The sequence below is a fragment of the Staurois parvus genome, unplaced genomic scaffold (genome assembly GCF_062004578.1).
Source record: "Staurois parvus isolate SC_StPar_1 unplaced genomic scaffold, SC_StPar_1.0 ptg000783l, whole genome shotgun sequence".
NCBI classification, from domain to species: Eukaryota; Metazoa; Chordata; class Amphibia; order Anura; family Ranidae; genus Staurois; species Staurois parvus.
This window is the reverse complement of record NW_028318579.1, coordinates 1,221,264-1,243,633: the sequence shown is the minus strand read 5'-3', so window position 1 is coordinate 1,243,633 and position 22,370 is coordinate 1,221,264. Positions and strand designations below refer to the sequence as shown.

The 22,370-nt window shown below is 42.6% G+C and overlaps 1 protein-coding gene across 1 annotated transcript in view; it reads right to left on the bottom strand.

The window, feature by feature from the left end:
* TRAPPC9 (trafficking protein particle complex subunit 9) overlaps positions 1–22,370 on the bottom strand; it is an 875,381-nt gene that overhangs the window by 379,985 nt on the left and 473,026 nt on the right. Inside the window, exon 20 of the mRNA XM_089654645.1 lies at positions 17,438–17,528. Within this exon, the coding sequence (XP_089510771.1) occupies positions 17,438–17,528 (91 nt within the window). The remainder of the gene's footprint in view (positions 1–17,437; positions 17,529–22,370) is intronic.

Sequence of the window (22,370 nt, the reverse complement as noted above, 5' to 3'; positions counted from 1 at the left end):
GTCTTGCTACTTTCTGCTTCTTGCTCTTTACATTCCTTACTCTCTTAAGTAGACAATCAGATATAAGTTGACAGAACAATGATGATAATTAAGATGGCGCCTTCATCCGGAGTCTCACCCGAGGTGACTCATTAGGAGAAAAGTATCTTTTAATGTAAACAACCCCCATAAAAGGGAATGAGTCTTTTTGGGGAAAATGATTGGAAGATATCAACACGGATGGAAGAACACGCAGAAACCCAGTGGACTTTTCACCCAATCAATGTATATGCTTTGCCTGCATCATATGCCCTATAAATGATACTGTTCGTTCCTCAATAAAACAGAATTTTAGGAAGTTGGCAAACTGCAACAGTTTGGCTCACTGGTAGATCACAGTAAATGGTCTGTGACCGAGTCAAAAACAGAGGGGTTCGAGGGCCCTGCTCTTTCGAGCTTACCATCTAGGAGGGAGGGGATATCACACAGTCAGCCAATGAATGGAGTCAATAAATGTGGATTAATAAATGGAATATCTGTTGACCCTACCAGTAGACTTGTTATTTTCCACTTCCGGTTATCGGGTGACAACACTGTTTGTTCTGCTGGGAAATCACACAGCAGCGTTGTCACCCCCTGGATGAATGGGTTTTAGGTGAATGGGTTTTTTTTTTGTGAAGAAAAAAAAAAAAAAGATGTAAACCATAAAAAAAGCTATTTATTCACTGAATACTATCCTTACCAGTAATAACTCTAATCCAGTTACCAGAATATAACATTTCACTACAGCTGGTTCTCAGTCCCTCTCCTTAAAGCAAGCCACTCATTACTACGTCCAAGTATTTCCGTATGTTTAAAAATAAACATTGTTCTAGCCCCCGCATAAGCCCTTTATTTTTTATTTTAAGAATAGGCGAAGCTTAAGAATAATTATAATAATGATAAAGGCGGGAAGGGGTTAAAAGACAACGCCGGCGGTGACCCACGAGGAAGGAGCGGCTCTCAGCAGCAGGGAAATTTATTTTGTAAGCCAGGGGACCTGCGATATGATCGCCAAAGCAAACTTTAAATAAACCTCGTTGTCACTTATAAATAATTAACTCTGTGTTTCCAATTAATTGTGTGATTATTAAACCATTAGCTCTTCTCTTCCCCGGAGAATTCTGCAGATGAATCCATACGAGCGGGAAGGGAACATCTCACTCTGGAATATTACTGAGAATTTAAAAGGGGTTGCATAACCATTTTAAAAGTTTTTTTTTTTTTTTTAAATACTTGTATGCAGACATGTTGCTGTCTTCAGTGCAGACTGCAGACAAGCTGTGTGTAAGCAAAGCAATGTTTACATTGGCCTAAACCTGTGGTAGATGAAAAAGAAGAGAGGCGCCCTCTGAGTGCAGTATGCAGGAAATATTTAATGAACCACAATCAGAAAACTCATAATGTGAAGATGCTTAACCCCTTCCCGCCGGCGCCTCCCGGCCCTTTAAGAGTTTCAGACGCCGGGAGGCGGGGCAGGTGGGGCATGGTTTAGGGATCATGGTCACATGATCGGGAAAGGTCCCGATCGAAAGAGGAGACCGGGACCTTTCTGTGAGTACCGGACATGTGTGCTGGGAGCGCGCGCTCTCAGCACATATGTTTTTTCTTACCTGAACGCAAATGTGCGGCCGCTTGGCGTCTAGGCCCAGAGGCCTGGAGGCCACACATTTGTGTGCGGCCGGCGTAAAGGGGTTAAAAACCATTTCTGTGACCTGCAGGGGTCCATCCCATAGGGTGCTGGCCGCTTTAGATGATGAAAGGGTCCCAGGCTGCGGAGACGGTAGAGGATCCCACGGCCGGCACCCTACCGGATGGACCCCTGCAAGACACAGAAACGGTTTTACTGATGGGCTTTTTAACCACTTCCAGCCCGGACACTTTCCCCCCCTTCCAGTCCGGACACTTTCCCCCCCTTCCAGTCCGGACACTTTCCCCCCCTTCCAGTCCGGACACTTTCCCCCCCTTGCAGTCCGGACACTTTCACCCCCTTCCAGTCCGGACACTTTCCCCCCCTTCCAGTCCGGACACTTTCCCCCCCTTCCAGTCCGGACACTTTCCCCCCCTTCCAGTCCGGACACTTTCACCCCCTTGCAGTCCGGACACTTTCACCCCCTTGAAGTCCGGACACTTTCACCCCCTTGCAGTCCGGACACTTTCACCCCCTTCCAGTCCGGACACTTTCACCCCCTTCCAGTCCGGACACTTTCACCCCCTTCCAGTCCGGACACTTTCACCCCCTTCCAGTCCGGACACTTTCACCCCCTTCCAGTCCGGACACTTTCCCCCCCTTCCAGTCCGGACACTTTCACCCCCTTCAAGTCCAGACACTTTCACCCCCTTCCAGTCCGGACACTTTCATCCCCTTACAGTCCGGACACTTTCACCCCCTTACAGTCCGGACACTTTTACCCCCTTCCTGCCCAGGCCAATTTTCGGCTTTCAGCGCTATCACACTTTGAATGACAATTGCGCGGTCATGCAACACTGTACCCATATGAATTTGTTAGCATTTTTTTTGAGACCGATAAAGCTATATTTTGGTGGTATTTATTCACCGCTGGGATTTTTATTTTTTCTGCTATATAAATGAAAAAGTCCAAACATTTTGAAAAAGAAAAAAAGTGTTTTTCTTATACAATTTTGCAAATAATCTTTCTTCATAAATCTTGGCCAAAATGTATTCATCTATCTTTTTAGTAAAAAAAAAAAAAAAAAACCCAAATTAGTTTATAACCAAAATTTATAATTTTAAAAAAAATTTACATTTTTATTTTATTTTTTTATATTATGATTTATTTATTTTTTAACATACCGTCACCCTAGCAGTTCAGTGTCACCATAGTGACACTGTACTACTCGTGGGGGGTGATGAAGATTTTTTTTTTCTTTTTTTTTTACACTGATTGCTTGTAGACCCACAAAGGCTGTAAAAGCAATCATTTCTCCTTCTCTCTGGCTGCATTCTTGCAAACATTGAGAAATACTGTGATAGCTGTGATTGGTCACAGCTTGTCACATGGTACAAGGCTGTTGTGAGTGGCCCTGTGCCATGTGATCTCTGTGATCATTCACAGAGTTCACACGTAGTAAGCAATGATGTCAGGAAGTGACATCTTGTTTACTACTGTTCTCGTGATCACTGATTGGCCAATCAGTGATCACATGATCAGGTCCTGTACAGTGATCGGTGTTCCCCTGTGTCCGGAGGACACAACTGTCACCGTATCGCAGTGCCACGCGCTCCCCGGGAGTGAGCACAGGCAGTCAATATGGAGGTCGTTTATAAACGGCCACCCGCTCCTGCACTGCTCCCGTCCGTCCGTTTATGTACATGGGCCAGACAGGGAAGTGGTTAAGCATCTTCACATTATGAGTTTTCGGATTGTGGTTCATTAAATATTTCCTGCATACTGTACTCTGAGGGCGCCTCTCTTCTACTTTTTCATTTTGCATACAGAGTTGGCATACTCTGGGATGGCTGCCATCTGAAGCGGTGACTAGCCATAGACTTTATTGGGACTTATGGACATATAACACTGGACGTTAGCCATTAGTGCACTGATCAGGGGCGTCCCTAAGCAGGTGCAGGGGTTGCGCGCCACACCGGGTGACACCTACCGCACGGGGTGACACCGGACCCACTCCACAAAAAGGTAAGTTGTAAAGCAAGCCAACGATCCCCGCATGATGGATCGGATCTGCGGATTGAGCATAATGAATCGGAGTCCGATCCATTATGCTCAATCCACAGATCCGATCCATTCTGCGGGGATCGTCGGAGGGGGTGTCACCAAGTGTTATCGCACCGGGTGACACCAACCCTAAGGACGCCCCTGGTGCTGAGATCTCTCCTCTATTCTAAACCTGTGGTAGTGGGCAGGTTGGTTGAGTTGAAGGGCTCACATGAGGGGGACATAAATGGAACAAAATTTGGATCAGTGTAGCAGGACCTGGCTGAATTTCGATCCACATGTGACCACTGCAGTTGAACAGAAGTTGATCTACTGATCAATTTCTGTTTAACCACCCTGTCAGATAAAAGCTGCTTGACCAGCAGCCAATGGTTGCAGCACTGATCTGTGTATTCTGACATTGGGGACCTTCCTGCTGTGAAAACACCATAGAGCAGAAGGGAGGGTTCCCCCATCCACCTCAAATGTGTGAATGGGGGATTCGGTTCACTTTTTTTTTCATTCTTGCAACCCAGGACCCAGACAATCATCTTAGTGGCATTATTCGGCTCAATCTTCTCCTAATAGCAAGCCCCCAGTGATGCGCCAACCAAACTTGGCAACTCCACATACCATTAAAGGGGCAGAGTTAACTTTTTCAAGCTTTACTGTGCAAAGGAAGTAATATAAAGACAAATTAGGATACTTATGCTAGCTGTATTTACATTTACACTTTCTTAATGAAGACATAAAGAAATAAATTTAATAGCAATCATTAATATCTGTTTGGGGTTACGCTTTAACTCTACTTACCCACATGAAGTATGGGTAATGGCAGTGAGAACCTGGTGACAGATGATGGTAAGTAAAAAGGAAGACTGGTTTTGAGTGCATTTGAGAGCATCTTGGAAAAAAGTAAAGGCTCATTCAAATGGAGAGGAATGGAGGTGCAAGTGGGTTTTGGCACTGGCCCTTGGCAGCGAAAACAGGGGTATACAACTGGGAGGAGGCCCTAGGTTTGGTCTACAAGAGGAGTCTCCAGACTTTCTAAACAAACAGCCAGTTTACTGTGCTTCAGAACTTAGAAGGGATAGATTGTGGCCAATGGGGGTTTGGTGGTTGCTGGCAAAAAAAAAAAAAAAGTACATTGTGCCTGTGGTCAGTAAGAAGAGGGATGACTGGTATAATTGGTGGGAATAGTGGCCTATCATTAGTATCAGTGGGAGGAATAGTGCTCCATCATTGGTATCAGTAGGAGGAACAGTGGGTCATCATTGGTATCAGTGGGAGGAATAGTGCCCCATCATTGGTATCAGTGGGAGGAACAGTGGGTCATCATTGGTATCAGTGGGAGGAATAGTGTTATATCATTGGTATCAGTGGGAGGAATAGTGCCCCATCATTGGTATCAGTGGGAGGAACAGTGGGTCATCATTGGTATCAGTGGGAGGAATAGTGTTCCATCATTGGTATCAGTGGGAGGAATAGTGTTCCATCATTGGTATCAGTAGGAGGAACAGTGGGTCATCATTGGTATCAGTGGGAAGAATAGTGCTCCATCACTGGTATCAGTGGGAGGAACAGTGGGTCATCATTGGTATCAGTAGGAGGAAAAGTGCCCCATCACTGGTATCAGTGGGAGGAATAATGCCCCATCATTGGTATCGGTGGGAGGAACAATACTCAAAGGGCTGGATAAAAGCTAGCAAAGGGTCGCATCCAGCCCATAGCCACAGTTTGGTCTAGAATACACTGGTGGCATTTTCTATCTTTACCAGCTACCCATGGGGGGTACAAATCAGTCTTGACTGACCAGTTGAGCCTGCCTGCTTCCCCACAGGGATAGGCAGCCCGAAAATGATCATGACATTTACTCATAAGGCAAATGCTATTATACACTAAATGGCCAACAGTTTGTGGACACTTACCATCACACCTATATGAGCTTGCTGAACATTCATTTCCAAAACCAGGGACATTAAAAAAGAGATGCCCTCCCTTGCAGCTATAACAGCCTTCACTGTGAGATTTTAGAGCTATGAAAGCCTTTCTGTGAGATTTTGGAGCGTGTCTGTAGGAATTTGTGCCCATTTAGCTAGGAGAACATTAGGAGAAAATTGGTGAGGTCAGGTACTAATGTTGAGTGAAAATATTTGGCTCCCAGTTGGTGTTCCAAAGTATACCTTAAGGCAAGGGTGTCAAACTGCATTGCACCAAGGGCCGTATCAGCATTGTGGTTGCCCTCAAAGGGCAAGTTGTATCTGTAAGACTAGATATCCAAAGCACCTGACCCCCATTAAATCAGATGTCAAGAATCCCACACCCTCTCTAACATCACCATGCACCCTGTTTGGGGGCAGAGCTGGAAAGCACAAAAGTGCAGGGTCTGGAGGAGGAGTGGAGTCAGTTACCAGAGTCTGCTGAATGCCGAGACCAGAGGAGACAGAGATGAGGGGGTGCAGGATTTACCAGAGGAGTTCTATTCTCCTCTCTGTAGCCGACTCCTGAGACAAGGTGGGGGCGGAGACAAGGGGGTACCTGCAGGAGAGGTACAAAAGCCACATGAAATGGTCTGGAGGGCCGGATTCGGACCATGGGCCTTGTGTTTGACACCTGTGCCTTAAGGTGTTCAGTAGGGGTGCGATCTGAGCTCTGTGCAGGATACTCGCATTCCTCCACATCAAGCTGGTCAAACCATTTCTTAATGGAGCTGGCTTTGTACACAGGGGCACAGTCATGCTAGAACAGAAACCAGTCATCACAAAACTATTACCACAAGGTTTGAAGCTCACAATTGTTTAAAATGTCTTTGAATGCTGTAGCATTAACAGTACCCTTCACTGGAAACTCATGAATTCAATAATTTGGAGGGATGTTCTCCTACTTTTGGCCATATAGAAGGCATGATGGTCAGATGTTCACAGACAATTGGCTATATAGTGTAACGTACCATAATTTAAAAGTCCAGACAAAGCTAGAAAGCAGAACTGACAATCCAAGAAACAATAAAAAGTATTGCAAGACAGCAGAACACGGAGACCATGGAAATACGAGGAGTTGAAGGCAGCAAGTACGTGTGTTTAAAAGCATGCCGAAAACACACCGATGCCCGCAAAGCCAACTAGTTATCCGTCCGGGGAATTCAGACAGAGCATAAATAAGCGCTTCATTGGGCATGACTTGTCTTTAGGGCCAGATCCATAGTCTGATTAGATTACTGAGGAGTAACTCACCCATTCATTATAGTGCAAATCGACACACTCCGAGTGGTAAGGAGTAAACGGAGTTCCAATCAAAAACAGTCGCTCGGCCATAAAACGCCTTCAAACGCCAAATTTTCTATCAGCTGAGAAGACTTTGATCTTTAAAGCCAGGTCTGTGTTCACAACAAATCTCAAAGAACTCTAGCCAGTCTTAGAACTCCAGAAGGGAAAAATAAAATATTTCATGCCTGTAGTTAGAGGAACAGATCTAAAAGTTGATAATGCGCAGTATGAGAGTGCCAGGATGCCTAGAGTGTTGACACACAAAACCAATGGAGTATGGTAGACGGGGTTACCTGCTGGCCTCTTAGGTCCTTTTCACACCCCCACAGTTATTATCTTTGTACCACCAGCCCCTCCCTCTTAGACTGTAAGCTCCGAGGATCAGGCCCTCCTATCCCTCTTGTATTGAACTGTATTGTTGCTGTATTGTCTCCCTTTATATTGTAAAACGCTGAGCAAACTGTTGGCGCTATATAAATTCTGTATAATAATAATATGTGTTAGCCACTTTATGTGATGCATTGCAAAGCCATTCATTAGGAAAAATGTTTAAAAAACTGACATAAAAAAACACAAACTTACAAATGTAAATTTGTAAAATAAACAAAATTGCCAAAAAAACCCATTATAGCTGCCCTTTAAATTGAACTCCTGGCAGATAAAAAAAAAACATTAATTATTATTGCATCATGAAATGTATCTTTGTATAAGTACCTGAATGCCAACTGGTATCAGCCACTAACTGTCCCTAAACAGCAAAACTCAGACTGAGAGCAGGAGGAAGAAGCAGCACAAGGAACCAATCATTCGTGACCAGGGGCGGACTGACCATTTGGAAACTCAGGCACTGCCCAAGGGCCCGGGGTCAGTAGGGGGCCCCTTGAGATGCCCCTGGTACCTTTTTGATAGGCTTTTTTTAGTTTGGGCAAGGACACAGGGGCCCCATGATCCCCTATTGCCCGGGGGCCCCATGAGTTGTCAGTCCGCCCCTGTTCATGACACAGTGCAAAGGGCATAAGAGGACAGAGTGATAGAGAGATGCACTCATCATTGTGCTGCTTTTGCATTTTTCATGTCAAGTCACATAGTGGGGGAGGAACCAACCTGTAAGTGAAAATGAAACTGCAGCAGAGAAAAAATCTTATTTCCTGCCTTCCCAGACCAGTGTAAATCTCACAACTTGATGGGAAAAAAATACAAATATTTAAGCAGGCAAAACAGTCCTTGTATATAGATTTGATCTGGATAGTTACCAGATTGCCTTAAGTTTGGCTTTAAAGCCTAAAACTCCACATGAAGGTTACATTTTAGTAAGATGGTTTTGCCCCCAAAAGCTGACTGTTGCTTCCCTTTTATTCTGAAGCCAACTCAGTAGGATTGTTAAAGCACAGAAACCAAATAGATCAGAGATGAAACCCATCAGTATAATAATGTTCATCACTAGTAGCAGACAGTAGACGGGGCAGGAAGGGACTGGAGTCAGCAGAACTAGCATGTCCATTGGTTTATGCATCTATGGCAGGTTCAGCACCTCCAGTCCACATATGTCTGCTTGTCCTCATGGTTGGAGTTGTCCTTTAATTCCTATATGGACTCTTTTCCTGCTGTAAAAATATGCTTTCTGAATTCGGCAAAAATCATTTATTCACGGTATACTTAATTATTCATAATAGCTTCATAATAGAGTTCAGGATTATGAAGCGCTGCTAATGCTTTGTAAAAATATAATCGCCCAGGCAACAATTAGGATGTTATTAGCAGAGGATTCTGGGACGCTGGCCGGATAAAGCAAGATCAGCAAAACAGAATATTATTTTCCTCCGCCCAACAGCAAACCTCACACACTCGACTTTAACATGGACTGTGTATAAGGAGTCGATCATTTGTAGGATATCGAATTCACTCCCTCGTCATCTCTCAACTTGACTACTGCAATTGCCTCCTCCTTGGCCTACCTGTAGACTGGGTATGTGTATAAGGCGTCGATCATTTGTAGGATATCGAATTCACTCCCTTGTCATCTCTCAACTTGACTACTGCAATTGCCTCCTCGTTGGCCTACCTGTAGACTGGGTATGTGTATAAGGCGTCGATCATTTGTAGGATATCGAATTCACTCCCTTGTCATCTCTCAACTTGACTACTGCAATTGCCTCCTCGTTGGCCTACCTCTACACTGGTTATGTCCCTTCAGTCTACCATGAACGCTGCTGCCAGACTCATCCCCTACTCACCAACTGGTGTTGATCCTTAACGACTAATGCAGGCCATAGACGGGGAGAAAACCAGACTTTTTTTTTTAGAAAAACAAAAAATCGGTCGTTCAGCCGGCCATTGTTACCACCATTGGTGAAAAAAAGTCGGCTGATTTTCGTCCCGTCTATGGCCGGCAAATTTAATAGCGGTGTCCCTTCAGAGAGCTCCGCTATTATATTTGACAAAAGAAACAGAATATGAATAAGAAAAAGAACAAAATATGAATAAGAAGAAAGAAATAGAATATGCAGAAGAAAAAGTTGCAACATTATATCTATTTGTATCCATCTCGGATACAGATGTTTCTATTTGGATACAAATAGATACAATGTTGCTATACTTTTAAATAAATATAATATCGGACTGAAATTCTTTTTTTTTTCTTCTTCTTATTCATATTCTATTTCTTCTTTTTCTTTTCTTCTACTTATTTATATTCTTCTTCTTTTCTTTTTCTTCTTCTTATTCATATTCTATTTCTTCTTTTTCTTTTCTTCTACTTATTCATATTCTATTTCTTCTTTTCTTTTTCTTCTACTTATTCATATTCTATTTCTTCTTTTCCTTCTTTTCCGTCTTCTTTTTTGTCCCGTCTACGGCCGGCAAATATAATAGCGGTGTCCCTTCAGAGAGCTCCACTATTATATTTGACAAAAGAAATAGAATATGAATAAGAAAAAGAAGAAACAAAATATGAATAAGAGGAAGAAATAGAATATGAATAAGAAGAAGAAATAGAATATGATGAAGAAAAAGAAGACACAGAATATGAATAAGGAGAAGAAATAGAATATGAATAAGAAAAAGTTGCAACATTGTATCTATTTGTATCCATTTTGGATACAGATGTTTCTATTTGGATACAAATAGATACAATGTTGCTATACTTTTAAATGTCAATTATAATATCGGACTGAAATTCTTTTTTTCTTCTTCTTATTCTATTTCTTCTTTTGCTTCTTCTTATTCATATTCTATTTCTTCTTTTCCTTCTTTTTTAGAAAAAGGAAAAATTGGTCGTTCAGCCAGCCAACGTTACCACCATTGGTGAAAAAAAAGTCAGCTGATTTTCGTCCCGTCTACGGCCGGCAAATATAATAGCGGTGTCCCTTCAGAGAGCTCCACTATTATATTTGACAGAAGAAATAGAATATGAATAAGAAAAAGAAGAAACAAAATATGAATAAGAAGAAGAAATAGAATATGAATAAGAAGAAGAAATAGAATATGAATAAGAAGAAAAAGAATATGAATAGGAAGAAGAAATAGAATATGAATAGGAAGAAGAAATAGAATATGAAAAAGAAAAAGAAACAAAATATGAATAAGAAGAAGAAAGAGAATATGAATAAGAAGAAGAAAGAATATGAATAAGAAAAAGAAGAAACAAAATATGAATAATACTAAGAACAAGAATATGAATAATAAGAAGAAATAGAATATGAAGAAGAAATAGAATATGAATAATAAGAAATAGAATATGAATAAGAAGAAGAAATAGAATATGAAGAAGAAAAAGTTGCAACATTGTATCTATTTGTATCCATTTCGGATACAGATGTTTCTATTCGGATACAAATAGATACAATGTTGCTATACTTTTAAATGTCAAATATAACATCGGTCTGAAATTCTTTTTTTTTTCTTCTTCTTATTCATATTCTATTTCTTCTTTTTCTTTTCTTCTACTTATTCATATTCTATTTCTTCTTTTCAGTCTTCTTTTTCGTCCCGTCTACGGCCGGCAAATATAATAGCGGTGTCCCTTCAGAGAGCTCCACTATTATATTTGACAGAAGAAATAGAATATGAATAAGTAAAAGAAGAAACAAAATATGAAGAAGAAGAAATAGAATATGAATAATAAGAAGAAATAGAATATGAATAAGAAGAAATAGAATATGAATAAGAAGAAGAAATAGAATATAAATAAGAAGAAGAAATAGAATATAAATAAGAAGAAATAGAATATGCATAAGAAGAAGGAAAAGTTGCAACATTGTATCTATTTGTGTCCATCTCGGATACAGATGTTTCTATTTGGATACAAATAGATACAATGTTGCTATACTTTTAAATGTCAAATATAATATCGGACTGAAATTCTTTTTTTTTCTTCTTCTTATTCATATTCTATTTCTTCTTCTTGCCGGTCACTGCTCATGCACATTTTTTAAAATAAGTAAAAAGATCGGCCGATTTGTCGATCATTGCGGCGAAAATCGTCCGAACGACAAAATTGGCCTTTTTTTTTCCAACATGACAGACATAAAAAAAAGTGTCAAAATCACGAAAAACGGCCAACCGATTACCCCACTAACGATCCTAAAATTGGACGATTTTTTTTTTCGGTCGACAAAAAACGGCCGGTTTTCTCCCAGTCTATGGCCTGCATAAGAGTCAAATTGCACTTGTGTGAACAACTTTAAGCGTGGGTTCTTCTCTCCATCGTTCCTCCAATTCACAGCAGTTACATAGTCTGGCCAAAAAAAAGACAAAAGTCCATCCAGTTCAACCATTAAAAAAAAAAAAATGATGGATACAGTGTGGTTGTCCAGTTCTTGGAGGGCGTCATAGGACATCCTCCCGCGCTCACGGAGATCGCCAGGTGCGCACGTTCTGAAAGCCCCTCATTCGGCTATAGAACGGTTGGCAAGTGGTTAAAGAGCAGCGCTGTGAAGTTATAAAGATTCTGTACCTTGAGAAATACGGGCTGTCCTATTCCACTCACACTTGGAGGCCCAGCCAAGTAGTAAACATGGCAAAAACTCCATAAATTCTGGACAGTCCTGAACTTAATAATTAGATCATGGGGAGATTTCAATTACTCCTGAGTTATGAGAGGCTGTGAGAGCTCCACTCAGGACCAGGCAGGAGGTCACACTATAATGGTGAGGGGAATCTTTAAAGATTGAGGTGTCATGATGCATCCGAGAGAGGAGATGCATCACTTTTTCAGGACGGCATCCCATAAAAAACAACGTAAATCTTCACCCATGGATTAAAACCGTTAACATTGCTTCTGAAGCCAAAACCATAGCGTTCATCAGGATTTAATTTTTTTTTTTTACGCTAATCATTATTAGTAACCTCCCTAGCAGTCTGATTATGTTAGTATTTCTGTGCTCAAAGCGGTACATTATTTTCAATAGAAATATGTTGTTTTTTTATTGTAGGCCTGTAATTCTTAGGAATAACTCACTGAAATCTGTCCGAACAAGAGTCTAGTAAACATCCCGGGTATGATAAAATTTGAAACACGAAATCATAAATTATAATATAATAAATAATCATAAAAAATAATAATATAATAAAAAATTTAATTCAATAATATAATCAAACCAAAAACACTGAAATTGGAAATATAGCGCCAAGTTCGCACATCACTGAGCAAAGTTGCAGAATCGTTTTCAGTGTCTGATGATGAATTTCCCCCACGAATCATTATCACTCAATTCTGCAAGTGGTTCTGATTTACTATCGCTGTTCTCTAGCCGGTCTAAAACCGCTTTTGACCTAAAGGGACGCTTTTTGGACGCCATGGACGTTTCTCAGTTTCCAGGCAGAAAGAACAGTAAAAATGCAGGCAGGGCGCCGGACAAAGCACTCGGGACAAAATGTATGTGAAATGGTTTGATACAGGAATGTTATACTATGTGATTTTACTGTATTGAGTGAATGTCACATTTTGACATTTTTGAATTTCCCGCCGGTTCCGTCCCCCGTACGTCCCAACGCTCTCAGGGAATGGAACCTGGGAAGACGGATGCCGGTATCGGCCGGAGGACATTACAGGGGACGCTGCAGGGGGGACATCGCGGGAGCGCAGGACAAGGTAAGTGAAGAAGAGATCCCGGAGCAATGCTGCAGGGTATTCTCGAGTGTAGCTCGGGTTACCGCTTGTGGTGCTGAAAGTTAACCCCGAGCTACACTCAGGAATACCGCCAGGGGGGTTAATACAATACTAAATGTAAACATCAAAAGTAAAAAGACTGAAGATAACATTTACATTCTAATGCAGTTAAATAACACACATTCCAAATAGGCACTGACCAGACGCAAAGCTGTTTTGAACATCCACATTTTTGAATACAGCACGTGAGGATATGTCCTTTCTCGCTTGGATAGGTTATAAATTTGTTGCCACAATGATGGCACGTTTTGCGGCACTGCAAGGATCGCTCATATACTATTCAAAACTAGACGTTTACCTTAAATGAACTATATGAAACGCTCAATTCGGTGCAATGAATCATTGGTTAAAAAAAAAGAGAAATTGAAAGTTAAAACTGATTGAACTATTTGCTAAAATAAAAAGTAGTAATGGTTTTAATAGTACACAAGATGCTAGATCAGCAGAGAACATCATGTTTTTTCCATAAAATCATCAGACTGATGAAAACTACGGCACATTTCAACATGGGCCGTTTTCAGTGACACGTGACATATTGAAAATATGACCAATTGTCTGTTTCTCAAGCATTCATATGTGACATGTCATGCATGGTACAAAGGCAAGAGGCTACAATCCAGGATGACCGATTCAGTAAGATAATTATATAATTTGATTATAGTCTAAACATGCAAGGAACACTATGCATCTACCATGACCTCACATCGGATTATATCACACATACATACATTAGTATAATTCTATTACACTCCATACATAGAATACTACACCCCCAACATGGCCGACCACTGGACACCATCATAATACAATTCTATTACACTCTATACATAGAACACTACACCCCCAACATGACCCACCACTGGACACCATCATAATACAATTCTATTACACTCTATATATAGAACACTACACCCCCAACATGACCGACCACTGGACACCATCATAATACAATTCTATTACACTCTATATATAGAACACTACACCCCCAACATGACCGACCACTGGACACCATCATAATACAATTCTATTATACTCCATACATAGAACACTACACCCCCAACATGACCGACCACTGGACATGATCATAATACAATTCTATTACACTCCATACATAGAACACTACACCCCCAACATGACCGACCACTGGACATGATCATAATACAATTCTATAACACTCTATACATAGAACACTACACCCCCAACATGGCCCACCACTGGACACCATCAAAATACAATTCTATAACACTCTATACATAGAACACTACACCCCCAACATGACCCACCACTGGACACCATCATAATACAATTCTATTACACTCTATACATAGAACACTACACCCCCAACATGGCCCACCACTGGACACCATCAAAATACAATTCTATTACACTCTATACATAGAACACTACACCCCCAACATGGCCCACCACTGGACACCATCATAATACAATTCTATTACACTCTATACATAGAACACTACACCCCCAACATGGCCGACCACTGGACACCATCATAATACAATTCTATTACACTCTATACATAGAACACTACACCCCCAACATGACCCACCACTGGACACCATCATAATACAATTCTATTACACTCTATACATAGAACACTACACCCCCAACATGGCCGACCACTGGACACCCTCATAATACAATTCTATTACACTCTATATATAGAACACTACACCTCCAACATGACCCACCACTGGACATGACCATAATACAATTCTATTACACTCTATACATAGAACACTACACCTCCAACATGACCCACCACTGGACATGACCATAATACAATTCTATTACACTCTATATATAGAACACTACACCTCCAACATGACCCACCACTGGACACCATCATAATACAATTCTATTACACTCTATACATAGAACACTACACCCCCAACATGGCCGACCACTGGACACCATCATAATACAATTCTATTACACTCTATATATAGAACACTACACCCCCAACATGACCAACCACTGGACATGATCATAATACAATTCTATTACACTCTATACATAGAACACTACACCCCCGACATGACCGACCACTGGACACCATCATAATACAATTCTATTACAGTCTATACATAGAACACTACACCCCCAACATGACCCACCACTGGACACCATCATAATACAATTTTATTACACTCCATACATAGAACACTACACCCCCAACATGACCGACCACTGGACATGACCATAATACAATTCTATTACAGTCTATACATAGAACACTACACCCCCCAACATGACCGACCACTGGACATGACCATAATACAATTCTGTGATAATATGTATATACAATACAACAATGCCTACACAACCAAATCATTGTATATATGTATATACTATACAATACAACAATGCCTACACAACCAAAACCAATCATTTTCTTACATTCTATAAAAGAACAACTATACATAATATTACGTAACACTTTTTTCTCATTTGCAATCATATTTTATCTCAACACAAACAACTTCATAATGATATTAATGTGCAACAAAAACATTTTTGACAGAGCAGTCTTGCAGAAAAGCCATGTCAACAATATTTTCAATAATCTTAAGTAGACTGAGCACACTGGGGGTGGCAGAAGAGAAGCAGGATAATTTATTCTATTGCTTTCTACATATATCATAAGAATCTAAGATGCATAAGGATAAAAGTGGATGGAAGTGTGATTATATAAGAGGATGGAGGCAGAGTGACAATATAAGAGGATGGAGGAGGTGTGATGACAGAAGAGGATGGAGGAGGTGTGATGACAGAAGAGGATGGAGGAAGTGTGATGACAGAAGAGGATGGAGGAGGTGTGATGACAGAAGAGGATGGAGGAGGTGTGATGACAGAAGAAAATGGAGGAAGTGTGATGACAAAAGAGGATGGAGTAGGTGTGATGATAGAAGAGGATGGAGGTGGTGTGGTGATAGAAGAAGAAGAAGGAAGAGGTGTGATGACAGAAGAAGAAGGAGGAGGTGTGATGACAGAAGAGGGTGGAGGAGATGTGATGACAGAAGAGGGTGGAGGAGGAGTGATGATAGAAGAGGATGGAGGAGGAGTGATGATACAAGAGGACAGAAGAGATGAGTTGATAAAAGGAGGAGGTGGTGTGATGACAGAAGAAGGAGGAGGTGTGATGACAGAAGAGGATGGAGGAGGTGTGATGACAGAAGAGGATGGAGGACGTGTGATGACAGAAGAGGATGGAGGAGGTGTGATGACAGAAGAAAATGGAGGAGGAGTGATGATAGAAGAGGATGGAGGAGGAGTGATGATAGAAGAGGACAGAAGAGATGAGTTGATAAAAGGAGGAGGAGGTGTGATGACAGAAGAAGATGGAGGAAGTGTGATGACAGAAGAGGATGGAGGAGGAGGCAACAATATTTTCAATAATCTTAAGTAGACTGAGCACACTGGGGGTGGCAGAAGAGGAGCAGGATAATTTATTCTATTGCTTTCTACATATATCATAAGAATCTAAGATGCATAAGGATAAAAGTGGATGGAAGTGTGATTATATAAGAGGATGGAGGCAGAGTGACAATATAAGAGGATGGAGGAGGTGTGATGACAGAAGAAGATGGAGGAAGTGCGATGACAGAAGAGCATGGAGGAGGTGCGATGACAGAAGAGGATGGAGGAGGTGTGATGACAGAAGAAAATGGAGGAGTGATGATAGAAGAGGATGGAGGAGGTGTGATGATAGAAGAGGATGAAGGAGGAGTGACGATAAAAAAAGGATGGAAGAGGAGTGATGATAGACGAGGATGGAGGTGGTGTGATGATAGAAGAAAATAGGGGAGGTGTGATGATAGAAGAGGATGGAGGAGGTGTGACGACAGAAGAGGATAAAACAGGTGCGACAATAGAAGAGGATGGAGGAGGTGTAATGATATAAGGTATGGGAGGAAGTGTGTTGACAGAAGAGGACGAAACAGTTGTGATGAAAGAAGAGGATGGAGGAGGAGTGATTATAGAAGAGGATGGAGGAGGAGTGATGATGGAAGAGGATGGAGTAGGTGTGGTGATAGAAGATGGAGGAGGTGTGATGACAGAAGATGGAGGAGGTGTGATGACAGGAGAAGGAGGAGGAGGAGTGATGACAGAAGATGATGATGGAGGCGTGATGATAGAAGAGCATGGAGGAGGTGTGATGATAGAAGAGCATGGAGAAGATATGATGATAGAAAGGATAGAAGAGGATGGAGGACAGACTGATGCTGTGAATGAAGACTGCATTATATACTGGTGACATGGCTATAAAACTCTCAAATACTCTCACTTACCCCACTGGAGAGGTGCCAGCTGCAGGTGCTCCAAGACAAGCTGATTTAATACCCCTTCCACACTCGCCTCTCCTTCCCGCTTTAAGGACGGGTAAAAATTAGTTAAGGAAAATGGACAATCAGCCAAACACAAAAACGTTTACTCAACATTTCTGGAAACAAAAGGATATTTGCTACTAAAACATATACATGTGTAAGCCAGTAGTCATACCTATATTCTATTTATGTTTCCCATTTATAGATCCCCAACATCTTCAGCTTGAACTCAAGAGCAGATAGAACCTTCTCAATGGTCCCTGTCACACTGGGGTCATATGCTCTTGTCCCCTCACCCAGGTTCCTAGAAAAAACCCTAGAGGGGCAGTTAAAGCTGGAATTCAGGCCCTTACTTACCACACCCCCCCCCCCCCCAAGTGCAACCCCCCCCTTTTGTTGTTCATTTTAAGTGAGCATTTTTGTTTTTTTTTGCCTGCTAGCTTACTATAAACTCTGTCCAAAACATGAGACCACTAGAAAATAGTGACAAATAGGACTGTAAATATCACATTCATGTTTGAATCTCATAAAGCCTTATAGCAAACAGTGAACCAGACGATGCCCTTATTTTTGGGAAAACAGATTACTTTATCATGCGAAATATACTCAAGCTGAGAATATTAAATCCTAAGTTTTTAGATATATTTGTGATTGTGATCAGTTTAAGCCTGGGACTACACAGGCAATTAAATCTCCTAACTATGGCTTAACCATTGGCTGACTATTGGCTCATTAGAAGTACTCCGATTACAGCAATCGGTCGCATTTCTTTACAATGTTTATAGAGTAAGGGCTCATTTAGACTTGCGGTTGGTGGACTTGAAAAACACACTGTTGAGACGTGTTTTTAATGCCCCTAACTGCCCCCCCCCCCCCTTCTTAAGCTGCAAAGACAAGCAGATGGGGGTGTTCACATGCTGCATTGCTTTTCTTCACATCCGCAACAAAAATGGTCACTTCTGTAGCATTCAGTGGGCAGTTGGTGCAGCAATTTTGCGGGTAGTTGGTGCGGTAATAAGAGGAGTCACAATGCATCCTCACTGCCTGTCAGCCAAGTCCGATATAATTTGAAAGTTACAGTCACATAACTAAATTACCAGAGCCCTATTCTTGTGTTAAACTTTAATGATTATTCCAACAGCACATGGTAACAGACCGCAGATATGCATTGTGGGTTGCACTTGAAAGTGAACCATGTGACCAGACTATGCACATTTTCTGGACAAGCAGTAACAACACTTCAAGCAAGTCTTTATTTATATTTGTAGCTACAAGCATTGTAGAAAAACTAATCTTTAAATTTCAGATCAGAGGCATTACAATCATAGCTCCTTTCCCCTGACTTTCTCCACAGGAGAAAATAGGAGAGGGGAGAAACTTGGCAACAATTAACCCATTTCATAGGTGTCACAGTGGTGGTCAGTGGTGATGTGTCAGTTTAAATTGGTATCATTGGAGAAGGGCATCTTTACATTGGATAATCCCCACAAACACACCCCTTACATAGGTGGTCAGTGGTGAAGTGCTCCGTTATGTTGGTCTCAGAGGAGAAGGGTCCCTCTACATTGGTGATACTGTAAGTAGTGAAATGTCCACTTACATTGGTGTCAGTGGAGATGGGCCCCCTTTTATTGGTGGTCAATGGATAAATGTCCACTTACATTGGTGGTCAGTGGTGAAATGCCCCTTACATTGCTGTCAGTGTTGGAATGTTGTTTACATTGGTGTCAGTGGAGAAGAGCCCACCTTTATTGGTAAAGTGTCCACACACTGGTATCAGTGGAGGAGGGTCCCCGTACTTTGGTAATTGGTGGTGAAGTTCTCTCTTACATTGGCAGTGAGTTGTGAACTGTGCACTTACAATAGTGGTCTGTGAGAAAATGCACTCTTACATTGGTCTTAGTTGAGAAGGACCTCTTTACATTAGTGGTCAATAGAGAAGAGCACTCTTACTGTAGTGTCAGTGCAGAAGGGTCCTCTTACACTGGGGTCAGTGGTGAAATGTCCACGTATATTGATAGTCATGACTAAATAGGCCACTGGTGTCAATGGGTTACATACTCAAGAGAAGAGAAGATCTGTGTATTGCATCAATGGCCATGTGTGTCATCAGCACCAGAAATCATACAGACGTTGTTGGGCAGTAGATCAATCTGCATGATGTTGCACACAATGCACCCCTTGTTTAATGGCGACCATACCCGTTCCCCTGTCAATCACCCCTTATTTGGTAGTGAGAACACCCTTTGTGCTGTCCTTCACCTCTTTTTGGTGGCGAGCACATCCATCGCCCTGTCCTTCACTCTTTGTGTGGTGGCAAACAAACGTGTCACCCTGTCCTTCACCCCCTTGTTTGGTGGCGAGCACATCCTTCACCCTGTCCTCCACCCCTTGTTTGGTGGTGAGCACACCTGTCACCCTGTTTTTCACTCCGTTTGGTGTGAAGCACACCCATCACCCTGTCCTTCACCCCTTAGTTGGTGGTGGGAACAACTTTTGCCTTGTCCTTCACCCCTTTTTTGGTGGAAAGCATACCCGTCACCCTGTCCTTCGCGCCTTGTTTGGTGGCGAGCACACTTGTTGCCCTGTCCTTCGCACCTTGTTTGGTGGCGAGCACACCTGTTGCCCTTTCCTTCACCCCTTGTTTGGTGGGGAGCAGACCCATCACCCTGTCCTTCACCCCTTGTTTGGTGGGGAGCAGACCCATCACCCTGTCCTTTACCCCTTGTTTAGTGGTAAGCATACTCATTGCCCTGTCCTTCAACCCTTGTTTGGTGGCAAGCACACCAATTGCCCTGTCCTTCACTCCTTGTTTGGTGGTGAGCACACCCACTGCCTTGTACTTCATCTTTTAGTGGCGATTACACCCGTCGCCTTGTCCTCCACTCCATGTTTGGTGGCTAGCACATCCATCACCCTGTCCTTCACCCCTTGTTTGGTGGCAAGCACACCCATCACCCTTTCTTGGGGAGCACACTCATCAACCCTTCCTTCATCTGTTGTTTGGTGGTGAGCACTCCCATCGCTCTGTTCTTGCCCCTCTGTTTGGTGGCAAGCACACCCATCGCCCTGTCCTTCACTCCTTGTTTGGTGGTGAGCACACCCACTGCCTTGTACTTCATCTTTTAGTGGCGATTACACCCGTCGCCTTGTCCTCCACTCCATGTTTGGTGGCTAGCACATCCATCACCCTGTCCTTCACCCCTTGTTTGGTGGCAAGCACACCCATCACCCTTTCTTGGGGAGCACACTCATCAACCCTTCCTTCATCTGTTGTTTGGTGGTGAGCACTCCCATCGCTCTGTTCTTGCCCCTCTGTTTGGTGGCAAGCACACCCATCGCCCTGTCCTTCACTCCTTGTTTGGTGGTGAGCACACCCACTGCCCTGTACTTCAATTTGGTTTGGTGGCAAGCACACCCATCGCCCTGTCTTTCATTCCATGTTTGGTGGTGAGCAGACCCGTCACCCTGTCCTTCACCCCTTGTTCAGTGGTGAGCACACCCATCAACCTGTCCTTCAACCCTTGTTTGGTGGCAAAGCCCAACCATCATCTTTTGTTTATTGGAGAGCACACTTGTTGACCTGTCCTTCATCTGTTGTTTGGTGGCAAGCACACCCATTGTCCTGTCCTTTATTCCTTGTATGGTGGTGAACACACCCACTGCCTTGTACGTCATCTTTTATTGGTGATCACACCAATCACTTTGTCCTCCACCCCAAGTTTGGTGTCTAGCACATCCATCGCCTTGTTCTTCACCCCTTGCTGGTGGCAAGCAAACCCATCACCCTTTGTTGGCGAGCACACTAGTCAACCTGCCCTTCATCTGTTGTTTGGTGGCAAGCACACCCATTGCCTTGTCCTTCACCCCTTGTTTGGTGGCAAGCACACCCATCACTCTGTCCTTCACTCCATGTTTAGTAGTAAGCACACCTGCTGCCCTGTACTTCATCTTTTGTTTGGTGCTGAGCACACCAGTCGCCTTGTCCTCCACTCCTTGTTTGGTGGCAAGCACACCCAACGCACTGCCCTTCACTCCATGTTTGGTGGTGAGCACATCCACTGCCCTGTACTTCATCTTTTGTTTGGTGCTGAGCACACCAGTCGCCTTGTCCTCCACTCCTTGTTTAGTGGCTAGCACACCCATCGCCCTGTCCTTCACCCCTGGTTTGGCGATGAGCACACTCGCTTCCCTGTCCTTCACTCTTCGTTTGTTGGCAAGCACCCCCATCGCCTTGTCTGTCACCCCTTTCTTGGGTCCTTGGTACTCCGCAAACACAAGCACTCACCGCCCTTAGCCCTGTAGAGTATGGTAATAATAGAAAATATTTGATAAGCTGATATGGGAAACCAATTACAACGTAGACTCTGAACAACATACATAGTTTCAGAAGGTACTTTAGGTGGTGCAGTCATTTAAACAGGACTATACATTAGAGAATATGGATGATGAGACAGACTATTTTTCCCAAAATTATTTAAAAAAAAATACAGGATAGCTGGGTGACCCTTCGTGTAACAGGCTCTCATCTCCCTCAGAAGAAGTATGACAAGCCTGCTCAGTATGACCATGCTGGTTTATATAAAGCTCTGAATAAAATTCAGAATTGTGTTAACTTTCTGATTTTTTTCAGCATTGAGACGTTTTCCTGGAGAGAGTTAGCCGTCCCCCTGGTTGAACGCGCTCGTTGCCTGGAACTGTTTTTATTACGCGCCCCGATCTGCATGAGGAACGTTAACTCTGGCTGTAAGATTACCCACAATGCACCGGTCTAAACAGCTGCTTATTTTGGATCAGCGGTCTCGGCAGCTGTTGAGGGGAGAAAGCATTTAGTTCCAGTCCGTAAACTAAGCATAAAGATATGGCGAGGAGACGCTGATGATCCCCTGATGTTGAT